The 15,544-nt window shown below is 39.3% G+C and overlaps 1 protein-coding gene and 1 non-coding gene across 2 annotated transcripts; one reads left to right on the top strand and one right to left on the bottom strand.

Annotated features, from left to right (window-relative positions):
- Positions 1 to 13,595: 13,595 nt before the first annotated feature.
- Positions 13,596 to 14,204, bottom strand: LOC133805999 (uncharacterized). The gene has a single exon (XM_062244137.1). The coding sequence runs from the start codon at positions 14,202 to 14,204 to the stop codon at positions 13,596 to 13,598; it is 609 nt and encodes a 202-aa protein (XP_062100121.1).
- A 960-nt stretch (positions 14,205 to 15,164) lies between these two features.
- On the top strand, positions 15,165 to 15,271 carry LOC133807911 (small nucleolar RNA R71). The gene has a single exon (XR_009879795.1). It is a non-coding gene; the product is annotated as a small nucleolar RNA R71 (small nucleolar RNA).
- Positions 15,272 to 15,544: the final 273 nt, after the last annotated feature.

Here is a 15,544-nt window from a genome sequence, read left to right on the forward strand (position 1 = left end):
AATACTTTTCAAGTGCAGAGCATTCCAGGTCCGTGGGACTATTTCTCCAGTAAGTCAAGCTATCTTGAAAGTTCCCTAACGTAAGACCTCTACAATCTGGTATGGTCCTTCCCAGTTTGGGCCTAACACACCATCCTTAGGGTCTTTATTCCCCAAAGAGACCCTTCGGAGATATAAGTCGCCTAATCCCAGTGTACGGCCCTTGACTTTTGAATTGAATAGCGAGTGATATTTTGTTGATAGTGGGCGAGCTGCAATTGCGATTCCTCTCTTTTTTCTTTGATCAGATCGAAAGATGCGTTAAGTAATCCATTATTCTCTTCTTGATCAAATGTCCTTTGCCTGTGAGTAGTTACCATTGCTTCAATTGGAAGCATGGCCTTGCATCTGAAAGTTAGGGAAAAAGGAGTATGCCCCGTGGAGGTCCTATGAGAAGTTCACTAGGCCTAAAGTACTTGCGGGAGCTGTTCAGGCCATAGTCCTTTGGCTTCGCCTAACACTTCTTAGGGTTTTCCTTAAGGGTTTTGTTTGCAGCCTTGACCTGCCAGTTGGCTTGTGGGTATGCTACCGACGAGAAACTCTTTGTGATGCCATATTTTTCACAGAAGTCCATGAAGAGATCACTGTCAAATTGTGTCCCATTGTCTAACATGATTTTCTTAGGAAGTTCAAATTGACATATAATACTCTTCATCAAGAAGTCCAGGACTCTTTTTCATGCGATGGTTGCCAGAGGCTCGGCTTCTACCCACTTCGTGAAGTAATCGATCGTCACCACCGCATATCAAACTCCTCACTTTTCCATAGGTAGGTAACCTATTAGATCGATTCCCCACGTTGCAAATGGCAACGGGGATGAAAGCATCGTTAGCTCGACTGGAGCAGCTCAGGCAACTATGGCGAAACGCTGGCATTTGCCACACTTCTGAACATACAAGATCGAGTATTTCATTAAAGTGGGCAAAAAATTTCCTGTCTCAGTATCTTTAGTGCCAGGTTTTGCCGCCACCATGATCCCTACAAAAGCCTTTGTGTATTTCTTGTAAAACATTTGGCTTCCTCGGGCAGAACGCATCGCAGGAGAGGTAACGAATGACCACATCGATATAAGGTTCCATTTACTATTACGTACCACAGAGCTTGACAGAGTATTTTTCTCGTGTCTTTTCTGTCATCAGGTAACTTTCCAGTTGCGAGATATTCCATTATAGGAGTCATCTAGGTCGGTCTTATCTTAATCATTCCAACTTCTACCATTTCTTCCGTCACACTCAGGCTCTCCAAGAACTCCACTGGCACCACATTTAACATGTGCCAAAGCATCAGCGTTAGAGTTCTACTCGCGGGGTATTTATTCAACAGAGTTGTACTCAAATTTAGATAATTCTCCCTTTACCTTAGCTAGGTAGGATGCCATCTTGGTACCTCGAGCTTGATACTCTCCCAATACTTGATTGATCACAAGTTTGGAATCGCTATAGCATTGGATGGCTTTCGCCTTGAGCTCTCTCGCCACCCTTAGCCATGCCAGTTAGGCCTTATATTCTTCTTCGTTGTTGGACGCCTCAAATCTGAATCTCAGAGCTGTATGAAATCGATGCCCTTCTGGTGAGATTAAGATGATCCCATCCCCTGATGCATTCTCATTTGACGATCTGTCAACGAAGAATTTCCATAATTCTTGTACTGACTTCCTTAAAAGCTCTTCTTAAAATTTGGTGCATCAGCCATAAAGTCGGTAAGGGCCTGACTCTTGATTGAGGTCCGTGGCATATAAAATATCTCAAACTGGCTAAGTTCAATTGCCCATTTTAAAAGACGTCCTGACGTTTCAGGTTTTGCAAAACCTGCCTTAAAGGTTGGTCGGTCAAGACGTTGATTGAATGGGACTGGAAATATGGTCGGAGCTTTCTAGAAGCCAATATCAGACAGAATGCCAGCTTCTCTATCAGTGGATAACATGACTCGGCTCCGAGAAGTCTCTTGCTTACATAATATACTGCTTTCTGGGCACGGTCTTCTTCTCGAACAAACACGACACTGATTGTATTCTCTGTCACGGCCAAATAAAGGAACAAAGATTCTCCATACATAGGTTTAGATAATACCAGCGGCTCGACCAGGTGCGTTTTTAGGTCATGGAATGCCTATTCGCACTCCTCGCTCCACTCAAATTTCTTTTTTCCTCTGAGCAAGTTGTAGAATGGCAGACACTTATCAGTGGATTTTGAAATGAATTGATTCAAAGCCAGCACCCTTCTAGTTAGGCTTTGAACTTCTTTAAGCGACCTGGGTGAGGACATTTCTAACAACAACTTGATTTTCTTAGGATTCACCTCTATTCCCCTTGTTTTGACTATGAACCCCAAGAATTTTCCAGATGCCACTCCGAAAGTAAATTTCTGGGGATTCAGCTTCATGCCATACCTCCTTAATATTCCAAAACATTCTTCTAGATCGGACACATGGTTATTGGCAGTTTTTTATTTGACAAGCATGTCATCAACATACACCTTCATATTTCTCCGGATCTGGCTAGCGAACATTTTGTTGACCAAGCATTGATATGCAGCTCCGACATTCTTCAGCTCGAAGGGCATAACTTTATAACAGTATACGTTATGTTCGTTCATGAAGCTAGTATGTTCCTAGTTCGCAGGATTCATCGCGATCTGGTTATATCCAGAATACGCGTCCATGAAGGACATGAGCTCGTGACCTGCCGTGGCATCTACCAACTGTTCAATCCTTGGCAGTGGGAAACAGTCCTTGGGACAAGCATTATTTAGATCAGAGAAGTCGATATAGGTCCTCCACTTCACGTTTGGCTTCTGGACCAGCCCGGGATTGGTGACCCAAATCGGGCATCTCACCTCCCGGATAAACCCGCATTTTAATAATCGAGCTACTTCTTCCTGAAGGGCTTCAACCCATACCATTCCCAAAAGTCTCCATTTTTGGGATTTTGCAGGCACAATTTTGTCCAAATTTAAGGTGTGCATGATTACACTAAGACTTATTCCCACCATATCCTCATGTGACCAAGCAAAGACGTCCAGGTTTTCCTGTAAGAAATCAACCAGCTCCTTCTTCCTTTTATCGTCAAGATTATTTCCAATCTTTACAACTCTTGAAGCTTCTTCAAGGTCGATGTTTACTTCCTCGAGCTCTTCTATGGCTTGGAGCTCTGATCTATCTTCGCCTACCCGTGGATCAATGTCGTCGCATTGGGCGACCTCACTATCCCTTTTTACTGAGGTCCTTCCATCCCGTGAGTAACTTCTACTTCCTGGGACTCCTAATCTCTGTCATTTATGACCATCGCTTGCTGCTTTAGTTGTGATTTTCCCTTCATAGAAATGCTATAGCATTCCCTGGCAACGAGCTGATCACCTTTGACGATGCATTTTCCCGCAGCTGCGGGGAATTTCATTGTGAGGTGGCGTATAGAGGTTATGGCTTAAAATTCCATCAACGTAGGTCGGCCCAAAATTGCATTGTATCCAACCAGGCAATCAATTACCACGAAATCGAGCAACTTGGAAACAGTTCGCGACTCTTCTCCCAATGTCACCACCAATCCGATTGTCTCGATGGCTGCCGACCTTCACCAAAAAACTCGTACAGAATCATCGAGGTCCCCTTCAAATCAATTATGGATAACCCCATTTTTTCTAGGGTGGACCTGAAAAGTAGATTCACAGAACTTCAATTATCCACTTGTGTTCTTTAGACCCTTCGGTTGGTGAGTTGAACAGTTACCAACAACAGATCGTTATGTGGGAATTGGACGTGGCTAGCATCCTCTTCTATGAAAATGATTGGTTGCTTTTCCAATCGCTGCTATTTTGATAATCGTTGTTCTGGGATGAACTCCACGTCGTTATGGGACCTCGATTCGTTAATGTACCTCTTTTGGGCCCGCTGCTCGTGCTTGCCAAATGAGGTCCTCCCGAAATGGTGGTTATTTCTCCACCTACTATTGGAGGAGGGTCGACCTGATTTGCTTGAGCTCCAAGTTGGCTAGTTGGAGCTTTTGGAACAGGTAGCAGGGTTTGACCAACGGGCTGACTCAGATTCACCCGATTTCAGGCGTATTGGGCCAAAGGTCCCGCCTTAAGGAGGGTTTTAATCTCATCCTTCAGCTGCCAGCAATCATTTGTGTTATGACCGATGTCATTGTGGAACCAAAAAAACTTTGAGGGATCCCTCTTCGCCCTCTGGTTCTTCAATGGTTCGGGCTTCTTCCATGGAAGGCGACTAGAAATGGCCAGAAAAATGTGCTCATGTGTATCCGTTAGGTCGGTATACGTGGCGTAGATAGGCTTGAAATTCTCTGTGGGCTTATTTTTCTTCGTCCTGCTATGGTCGGGTTAACCATTCCCTTTTCTTTTGTTATTCCCCCCTTGATTATTCTGGGTAACTGATTGGGCTGTAATTGCCACATCCGTTGCCGCTCCAATGGGTTGGATAGGGGTCTGGCTGGTTCCTGAAATAGAAGCTCGTGCCTCCTCAAGATTTATCCACTCTTGAGCCCGAGCTAAGAATTCATCTATGCTCTTAACTCCTTTTCTTTGGAGTTCCTACCATAGGTCGCCCCCAACGAGGAATCCCGTCCTCATTTCCATGAGTTTAGAGTTGTCATTAGCATCCCTAGCTCGTTCAGCAACATTGGGAAATCTACTCAGATATGCCTTCAACATTTTTCCAGGTTGTTGCTTTACGTTGGCCAATGAATCAGCCTCAACTCGAGCTGCTTGTGAAGCTCAGAATGCTTTTTTGAACTCGAAGCAAAACTTCTTCCACGAGCTTATCGAATGTTTCTTGTATTGCTTAAACCACTGCCTGGCTATCCCGACCAGAGTTGCAGGGAACAAAATACACCTTAGGTCGAGCCCTACATTGTGGGCCATCATCATGGTGTTGAACATTCCAAGGTGATCTGACGGATCTCCATCTCCATCAAATTTCGACAAGTGTGGTATCCTGAAACCCACATGATATGTCGCCGCCGCAATACTTGGAGCAAAAGGCTCAAGCTCTTCGTCTGAGTCGCAATCGTCTTTTTCCTTTTCGGAGAAGAGTTTTTTCATTTGCTCTTCCATCGTAGCTAGTCTCTCAAGGGTCTGGTCCCTAGGTTTGTTAGGGCCTGTTCAATAGCTCCCATCCTATCATGCGCGTTTGACGGGTTATTGTCCCTCCAAGTTCGAGATTGCTTCTGCGGGGCATTCTCGTTATCGCGTACTATGGACGGACCTTCCTTTTGTCGAGTATTGCTAATATCTCCTACCTGAACTGGATACCTTCTCTGCGAGTTTAGACGATCGAACAAATTGGGTTGTGGATCATACTGAGGGCTCTATGTTGAACTCAAATGATTCCTTAGGTCACTTTCAGACCTGCTGTTATGATGGCTTTCGATCCAGTAACTCTCGTTTGAAAAGCTTACAGCTCGCGGCTGGGGCTAAGGACCTGGATTCTCGACACGTGATCGTTGGACGTAAGTATTGGCCGATGGGGGAGGATTTCTCCTACTGTCTCCATAAGCTGGAATATCCCATTGAGGAGGAGGTGGTGTTGGATGTCTTATAGGTGATGGGGGATGCCTTATTGGTGAGGCTATCCTCGTTCCATCAGGACAAACTAAAATATCCTACCTCTGTTCTACTCCAATGTCTCTAGTCATTGTGCCTGGTGATTTGATAGCGGTATAGGAGGATTTGTTGGAGCATTTTGTCTTCATGAGCCTATTCCAACCCCTCCTCGTGGATTGTCATGGGCATTCCTGGGACCTGTAAAGAAGGCACCAAACTTGGGGTTGTAGTCCTAACCGACCGACTAACTTGCTTACGACCCCTATGATGGTTGTTGGGTTGAGCATTCTGGTACAAAACTTGGAGTTGCGATTCTAATTGATTGACTCGATTTGGATCAATTATTCTTGTGGGACTTATGAGACCCACTTTGCCTCTTTCTGACATTAACGTCAGTTGCAAGAGAGGGTAACCGAGCCAAAACCTCCTCAATATGCTTGTTTGCCATAATGATATGGCTCCTCAATTGCATGTTCTCCATATCAACGGTTGTTAGGTAGTCTGGGTTGGGGTTTGGCGGTAATGACGGCGAACTTCTAATGACGGGTTGGGGTTGGGGTTTGAATCTCAGAGCCACGTTCGTCCAGAACAGCAGTATGATGGGCCTTCTGCCCACCAGGCTGTTTTGTCTCATTATCGTGCATTGAGCGAGTGAGCACCATGATGGAAATCAACTGGGATATTTGTGAAGCACTAATTTGCTCTCAATGAAAGCACCAAACTGTTTACGCGGTATTTCGCCAACAATGTATTGAGAACTAATAAGGGCAGATTAGTGCTTAATGGTAAACCATAATGAAAATATCAAGAGTTCACTCAAGAACATAGAACTTTGACGTGGTTCAGTGGTTAAAATCCACCTAGTCTACGAGTAACTATTATTACTGTTTTTCTCACTATTTTGGCAGAGTTTCATTATTACAGAATAATTCCCTCTTTTCTGTCCAACATTCCCAGTATTTATAGGAGAATTCCATGGATAGGTTTGGATAAGCGTGTGAGTCAATCACGCATTTACATAATGTCTATATTCAATACAAATCGTTCCCAATTATATGGGGACATGATTTGATAACTGTTGAGATAAATTTAATATTTGATTTTAAATACGCAAGTGCTCGTAATCACACAAGTAATATAATGATAAGTAAATCGTCTCCACAGGGATTGCAAATTAGAAAAAAATAAGCAAAACAATTACTAAACAATTTTAAGAAATTAAAAATCAAGTGGGTTGTTTATAGGCTAAGCAAAATATTAAAATAAAATGGAAATACTGAAATTAAAAACTGAACTGAACAAGAAAATTGAGAGAAATATATGGATTGCAAAATGGACTTGAATTATTGAATTCCCCTATATTATTCATCCTGAACAACTTGCGGACAGATTGCTGCAGCAATATTCTAGCAAAACTTCCAGGTTAACAAGAATTCATTTAAACACTCATAAAACTTTCTCAAATTTTATGACATTAATTCTTCTACCTAATTAAACATATTCCTACGCAAAATCAGATTTAAGAATGCAAATAAAAGTTTAATTCTCAAAAGTTACACAAGGCAAATAACATATCCTTATGTTACTTACTAACATAACCTAACCTAGATTATGACTTGTGTCATCCAAGTTTTTCCCATTACATTTAATCTTTCCAGCATTAAACATAATTAAATAACTTGCCATTGCTGGCCAAACAAAAACAAGAAATTAATATAAGCACACTTGAATGAACAAAGGAGATTTTACTAGAATAAAGTGCAATAAATTTATAGACTATAACGTAGGGTTCGTCAACAATTCAAGCCACCTAAAAATTAGTTCATGGCTGAGTTCATAAACAATAATCCACAATCAAAACAGCCCATAATATTCAGATTTAGAATCCAACTCAGAAATTAATAAAATAAAGTTTCGGAAAAGAAGAAAGAACAAATCCAAAATAATGCTTGAGCTTTCTTTGTTTGTCCTCCTTCTTCCTTGTTGATATTCTGAATTTTTCTCCTTTCTTTTTCTGGTTTTCTTTTCCAAAAGTGGCTGCTTCCTCCTCTCTACGGCTGAAACCCTCTTTTGTGTATATTAGTTTTTCTCCTCCCTTTCCCAAAAGTACCATAATGCCCATTTTTCTTCAAAAACATCAATTCCTCCTTTCTCCAATATGTTGACTAATTCTTTCTGCCTTTGCCACCTCAGCCAAAATTTCCAGCTTACTCATTGACTGCCACGTGTTCTAAGTGCCCAATAGTTGCCTGATCAAAATGCTTCTGTTTTGCTGCAACAAACCTGATAATTCAGCCATCAACAACAAAATTAAATCAAAATAGTTTCACATGTTACTTCATTCCATGTGCGAATATTTATCCATGAAACTATTACCTTTAACCCAATAGCTATTAAAAACTTAAAAAAATAATTAAACTTAATTAAGATAATGAAAACATCCAGGTTAGCTACAAAAGCCAAAAATAAACTAACATCACCCATGATTTTTTCACAATTATAAGTTCAAAAGCACATGAAATAACTCTTTATTCAAGAGTTATCACACCCCCAAACTTACAACATTACTCGTCCTCGAGTGATGACTCTTAAAACAAAATACAACTAACAAAAGACACAAAAGGCACAAACTAAATAACAAAAGACAAGAAAACACAAAGAGAAAACACCACAACAATGGACATACTTTGCTATGCCAATGGTTAAAAGGGGAAGCTCTCGGGAAATTTTATTTTGAAAAAGAGAAGCTGAATTTCAATCGTTCACAAGCTTTAAACCAAATTCTTCATGCATTAATGTTGCTGCTATAATGACCCAACTACTCTAAACTTTGGACCATTAATGAAAACTAAGCATAGACACTAATCCCTAATAATACTTACAAGTGAAATAATCATACTTTATTAAAACTTGTAAAAACAAATGTTAAACTTACATGAACTCAAAGAAGGATATGGGATCCCATTGTTAAAAAAAAAACATAACTTAATTGTAATGAAAAGAGATTACATAAATAGGTGCGGAAAAATACACATAAACCATAAATAAAGACTTCATCCTCGAAATCGAAACTCTCGACTCCTTGAATCCATTCCGCCTCAATACACATTCCCCAAGCTTCCAAGAACCTTTCCCACCACTAAAGCTATTTTCCTGCACATATAAACAAAAAGGAGTGAGCCTAATGCCCAGCAAGGAAAATCTAACATATAACCATATACATAAAATTCATAAGGTAACATAAAACATACTATAACACTTATGTCACATACATACTATAATGGCCATTATTACTTGGGGTCCCATAAACTAAACAAGTCATATGCCCATTAGATTAGTGGGGTCTTGCTAGCTAAGCAAGTCATATGCCCATAATATATTTGGGGCTTGTTAGTTGTATAGGTCATATGCCCAAGTCTACAAGCATACTTAACATAGCATTTTACATAACACATATTCATAAGATAACATATAAAATCATATAACACATAAGTCATATCCTATTTTCCTTACCAAAACAACCGGGATATGAGAACTAATTTGGGACCTTGGAACACTCCTAAAAAACCATTTATAATATGATGAGTATATTGAAGAAAAGGGATGAAAGTGAAGAAGGAACTATACTATGAAAATATACTTACCAAAAATCTTGTGCTCAAGAACTTAGATTTCCTAACCAAGAATAGGAATAAGGTTAGAATGAGTAGAAGACTATGAGAACTTTAAAGAATATAATACATAAATGGACTAGAGTTTGGGATACCTTGAGTACTTCTATGACCAATCTAAACCTTGAATCGAAATGCAATAAACCTTACTTCCCAAGTGTTTGGTAAGCTTATAATGATCAAGCTTCTAATTCCCAACCCATGCGTTTACACTCTCAATATAATAACCTAGAAACTTGCAGCCTCTGAACTTAGAGTAATAGATGAATAAATGGCTGGGTACTAGGTCCTATTTATAGTGTTTAGGAATGAAAAGATCTTCAATTGAATTATCGTTCAGCAGAGGCTGAAGACTCGTTCAGAAAGATGCTGGACTTATCAAGAGGTTAAGGATTTGAATGAGAACGTTTTTGAAAACTTTCAAAAACACACTGAAGGAGGCGATATATCGCCTGGGCCATTATGCCTGAGGCAATCGTGCAACGTTTCGTGTTTTCCGTATCTTCGTACTCCGATATATCGCCCCCTATAGCTGGGATATATCAACATACGCTGAATATTTAAACATGAAATTACACATTTTTAGCTTAATTTGAATTGATTAAACAGCCTTGACTAAGCCCTTTCACGTTTTCAAAGCTGCTGACTGACCCTATGATCAATCTAATTTTAACCTTAATAAATTTAATCCTCAAAATACTTAATCATTATTAAACATACACAATACATGTGCTATTATCTTATTGGGTCTTATCTAAACCTTATAATATAATAAATATTACCCTCAATATCAGTCATATTAATCAAACCTTAGGTTAAAATTAATATTCCTAAACTATGAGTTAAACTTAGAAAATCTACAAGTACTACTATGAGTGTCCAAATAAATCCCGGTCTGAACCAAAAATCCACAGTCATAAAGATAATACTATTATTACTATTATACTACTGTCTAGATAGCTAAGTAAAGTTCTTGGACTATACAGCTGCCAAAATATGAATCAAGTGTTTCACCCTTTAGTGCATGCATAACTTTTCCTAAACAATTTTAATCACCAAAAATCAAGCTAGACCTTGGTCCCCAAGCTTAAATAATGTGTCCATAAGTTACTTAGTGATTCCCTCTCCACTAATGTAGACAAACACCACACCAAAGATCAATAGGAATTTATCAAGCTTATAATGATAGGCTAAGGTGAAGGTAGGATAAGAGAGATAAATTTTGGCTCAAATCACCCTAATCACCTCAGTCTTTCTAGGACCTAAATACATAAATGCATACATTAATTTCCCCTAAAGACAACCCTACAACACAATATAAATCTTTCCATTAGCCTTTATTACTAACATACAAAGACAAAACTATAACAACTTTCCTTTATTTGAAAAGTACACCCCCAAAACTTATTTACAAACATACATACTTTTTTTTTTTTTTGCTTTCTTGTTCTTTTATGATTTTTTCTTCTTTTTTTTTTAGATGCTTTGATGCAAGGGAGTGCACTCATTAATTTTTTCTTTTTGGATGCTCTCTTTTATTTTTTTTACTATGAAAATAAACAACTAGATGGCAAGAGTACAAGAAAATTGAGAACACACTCTCCCCCCAAACTTAAAATCAACATTGTCCCCAATGGTGAAAACAAGCAAAAGAAGAAAAGGAAAATGCTCACCCAATTTTCTTGCATCCACTCAACTCAACTCAACTCCCCAAAATACACAAAAAATAAATCCTATAAAGAAAAGGTGCTAAAAGGGTGTGGTGAAAAGAGATGATTATATATATGTAAAGGTAGGCTAATGAGTGGCTAAGAAAGAAAAGTGACACTTAAGCTCAATGGGGTGACTAGGGATAAAAAATGCATACAAGGTAGGCTTCAAAGGTTCAAACAGTCCAAAGATGGCCTAAATCATTTCATCGGTGTGGTATTGTCTAGGATTTCGCCTCAAGGAAAATCACTAAGTAATTCTAGAAACTTAAGCTCTCACAAGAAACTAGCTCTTTCTAGGGTCTCAAAATTGTTTAATCAAGCTATGCACAAACTAAAAAGAGAAACACTCTCATCAACCAATTGCTAGCAACATTCACACCCAAAGAATTAAGTTTAAAATTTAAGAAAGAAAGACATTCAGCTTCAACTTCAATTGATTATATATATTTTTAAGTTTGCAAAGTCGTCATCGAGCTCCCTAGTTAAACACTAATAAAAGCAAAGAATATCCTCAAAAGAATGACAACACAACCAGACAAAGACAAACTAAAAATAGAACAAAGATAACTATTCGAACAAAGTACCTTCCTTGTAACAAAACATAAGGCAAATGACTCAAATTTCAGTGCTCACTACACAAAAATCACCAAAGAAACATAACGAAGTACAACACAGAGCACCCAGTACACAAAACACAAAAATCATTATCAACACTTAAGACCAATGTATAACACAACACAAAAATTAGCCAATGAGTAAGAACTACACCTAAAACAGAGAAAACAAAGAAACAAACATAAAGAAAATCAAATTGGGGAGTAGAGTTCAGAAATGCTCATTCAACGAGTATGCAGGCTCTGCTCAAGCGATGCACAGCTGGGTCACTCGGTGCTTGGGTGAGGCTCAGCTAGTTGCAGATGGAGATTGCTTGATGATGCGCATGGAGCTCCTGGGATTCTTGCTGGCCTGGGCTAGATTCTCTCAAATTTGGTCGGGTTGGTGTTGATTTGGTGGTTGGTGGGGTAGCTTTGGTGGGGGTAGGAGCATTTATAGTGGCTGGGGAAGGCAGGAGTAATGGGCTAGTTGAAAGTTGTGGGGCTTTTGGTGGGGCAGTGGGGGTTTTGGATTTCTTTGTGGTAGTTTATGGGATAGAGGTTGGTGGAGATTTTGGTTTGTTTAGTGGTGGGATCGGGGCTGGTTTGAATTTCTTTCACTGGGCTCGTGTTTTAGTGGTCATTTTGGGCAAAAAGGCAACAGCTAAAGCACAAGGCCACCACACAACAAAAGGAGCACCTGAACAATAATGCCACAGATTTTTCGACAGAATAACAGAGCAATATTACCACCCCCCCAGTTTTGAGTGGCTTGGCTGATTGTGGTGATGCTTGGGCTCGTGGCTGTGCGACTGGGTGGTGCCAAGGATTGGGGTTTACACAGCTGGGTTTCTGGGCAGAGATGGGTTAGGGTAATGCTGAAGATGGGTAAATATCCTATATACATATATGTATTTTATAAAAAATATAAAATTTACTGAATATATGTATATATATTTTTGTATAGGTTATAGTATATATATATATATTTTTAAATACATATATATATGTAGTAAAATATATATAAATAACAATAAATATAGTAATATTTTTTGTATATATATAGTATTATCTATATATGCCTCTGAATGAAACCACGACTTAGGATTTTTTCTCTGCCCAAATTGCTAACATTTTGCCCTCCTTTTGCTTCAGCAACCCAAATTTGACGTAACTCCCTTTTATTTTTGGAAATTTTTGCGTGCATTTTGCTGAAGCAAAACTCTCGCAAAACCTTCAGACTCCAAAATTACTTCCAAAACACCCTGTTTCTTGTTGTCTTAACACCTGAAACACCAAAATACACATAAAACCACTCGAAAACAACACAATAAAATGAAATTAAAATTACAAAAAATTAAAACTAACAATAAAAATAATTAAAAACACTCATATATATTTGTCTTTTCTTTTCTTTTATTGGTTGAAATTTTTTTTTTTTAATTTTTTTCAGTGCATTTTTATTCTTTCTTTCTTTGAGTTGCTTTACAAATGAACCCTCCAAAAACCATAGCAACCCAAACTTCTTTTTTTTTTCTAAGGATCTTTGAAGGAAACCGAGGTTTGGCATTGCTCAACCTCGCTTCCCCCAAACTTTGCTTCTTTCCTTGTTACCTTAAATGCTCTTCCCACATGCTCATCATATAATTCCACTACACCATTGTGAAACACCTTGCTCACTAAGAACCCACCATCACACCTTGATTTCACTAGAGAGTTTGAGAAAAAAACTCTATTCCCAACTTCCAACATTTTTGATTGAGGCTTTCTACTATGTTTCTTTTTCTTCTTCTTTTTCCTCGGTAGCCTTGGAGAATGAGATGGTTCTTCTTCCTTACTTATCCATGGCTCCCCACCTTTCTCAATTTCTTCAAAAGGGACCTTTTTCTTGACTCCATTGCTATACTTTCCATGCATATTTTCAATCAACTTGAAGTTAGAAACACTTATGGCCAAACAAGCTTCAACTTAATTAGGAGAGCGTATAGGATTAAAAACCTTGAATGTAACTTGTTCGTCTTGAGCTCAAATGGTGATCTCTCCTTTTTCAACATCTATCAACGTCCTCCCGGTGCCAAGAAATGGTCTCCCCAAAATGATCGGTACATCCCTATCTTCCTCATTGTCAAGAATAATGAAATCCGCCGGAAAAATGAACTTGTCAACTTGTACTAGGACGTCTTCAATCTTTCCCTCCAAATGCACCATAGAGTGGACAACCAATTGCAAGGTGAGTGTAGTTGGCCTTACTTCTCCAATTCCCAACTTCTTAAAAATGGACATGGTCATCAAATTAATACTAGCTCCCAAATCACAACGAGCTTTACCAACTTCTCGTCCCCCAATAGAAATTGGAATTGTGAAACTGCCCGGATCCTTCAACTTTGGAGGAATTTTATTCTTCAATATAGCACTACAACCTTCAGTCAAAGCAACCGTTTCAAATTCACCAAGCCTCCTCTTCTTTGTCAAAATATCCTTCAAGAACTTCACATTATTAGGCATTTGTTCCAAAGCGTCCACCAACGATATGTTGATATGGAGTTGCTTCAAAACATCCAAAAATCTTCGGAATTGACAATCTTGTTGCAGCTTTTGAAAACGTTGAGGAAATGGTGGAGGTGGCTTGCTCATTGGCTTCTCTGTTGCATTTTGCTAAGGAATTGCTGCAGCAATTGCTTCAGGATCAGCATTTAAATTTTTTGAATTCACAGTTTTGTCTCCCCTGTCCACACTACTTTGGATTGAAGTGGGCTTGCTGTTTCTCTTACAATTATCCTTAGTCAATTCCATATTTTTACCATTCCTCAAAGTGATCGCCTTTCATTGCTCTTTACCATCTCTACTTGGATTTTTAGTATCACTAGGCAAGGTGCCTTGTGGTCTATTCCTTAGCTCATTAGCTAGTTGCCCCATTTGAATTTCTAAGTTCCTCAAGGATGTCGCTTGGCTCTGAATCATAGCATCGTTCTTGGCCATATATTCTTTCATTAAACTCTCCAACGAGCTTGATTGCGACACTTGAGGAGGAGGTGGTTGAGCTCTTGGTTGTTGTTGAGAAAACCTCGGTGGATATGTAGTCTTGATTTTCATTGGTGCTCTGCTTGAACTAGCTCCTTGACCCCCCCATGAGAAGTTTGGATGCTGCCTCCACCCCGGATGAATGAGTTTGAATATGGGTTATTTCGGTTGGCATTTTGATTCCCCACATAACAAACTGAAGCGGGATTCGAAGGACAACTCTCAAATGCGTGCCCATCTCCACAATAAACACAAGATACATCAGCAACTTGTCCCATAGCAGCTGGTTGTACCATTCCCCCGAACCTCATGTTCTTGAGAAGGTTAGTCATTGAAGAAACTTAAGCAGTCAAAGCTGTCAATGCATCAACTTCAAGTATACCAGCCACTTTTCAACTTGTTGAGGCTCTAACATTGGACCATTGATAATTGTTGCTAGCTATCCTCTCCAAAATCTCATAGGCTTCATTATAGGACTTAGAGAGAATAGCCCCATTAGCTAAAGCATCTAACACCATACGAGTGGAAGAATTTAGCCCATTGTAGAAAGTTTCCATTTGTATACAATGCGGGATCCCATGGTGTGGGAATCTTCCTAATAACTCCTTGAATCTCTCCCAAGCTTCATAGAATGATTCATCTTCTAGCTACTGAAATGACATAATTTCATTGCGGAACTTGGCATTTTTGGTAGGAGGGAAGTACTTCATCAAGAATTTTTCAGCCAACTCATTCCATGTAGTCACCGAATCGGGAGGAAGGGTGTTGAGCCAAGCTCTAGCTCGATCCCTTAAAGAGAAAAGGAACAATTTCAACCTAAGGGCCTCGTTAGTCACTCCTTGTAGCTTGAAAAAATCGCTCACCTCCAAAAATGAACGAAGATGAAGGTGAGGATCCTCAGTAGGCAGCCCACTAAATTGACCCACTGTTTGCAACATTTGGAACATAACTGG

This window comes from Humulus lupulus, chromosome X (assembly GCF_963169125.1).
Source record: "Humulus lupulus chromosome X, drHumLupu1.1, whole genome shotgun sequence".
NCBI classification, from domain to species: Eukaryota; Viridiplantae; Streptophyta; class Magnoliopsida; order Rosales; family Cannabaceae; genus Humulus; species Humulus lupulus.

Excerpts from the sequence above, each read along its gene's own strand:
- LOC133805999 (XM_062244137.1), bottom strand. The coding sequence starts at position 14,204 with ATGAGCAAGCCACCTCCACCATTTCCTCAACGTTTTCAAAAGCTGCAA.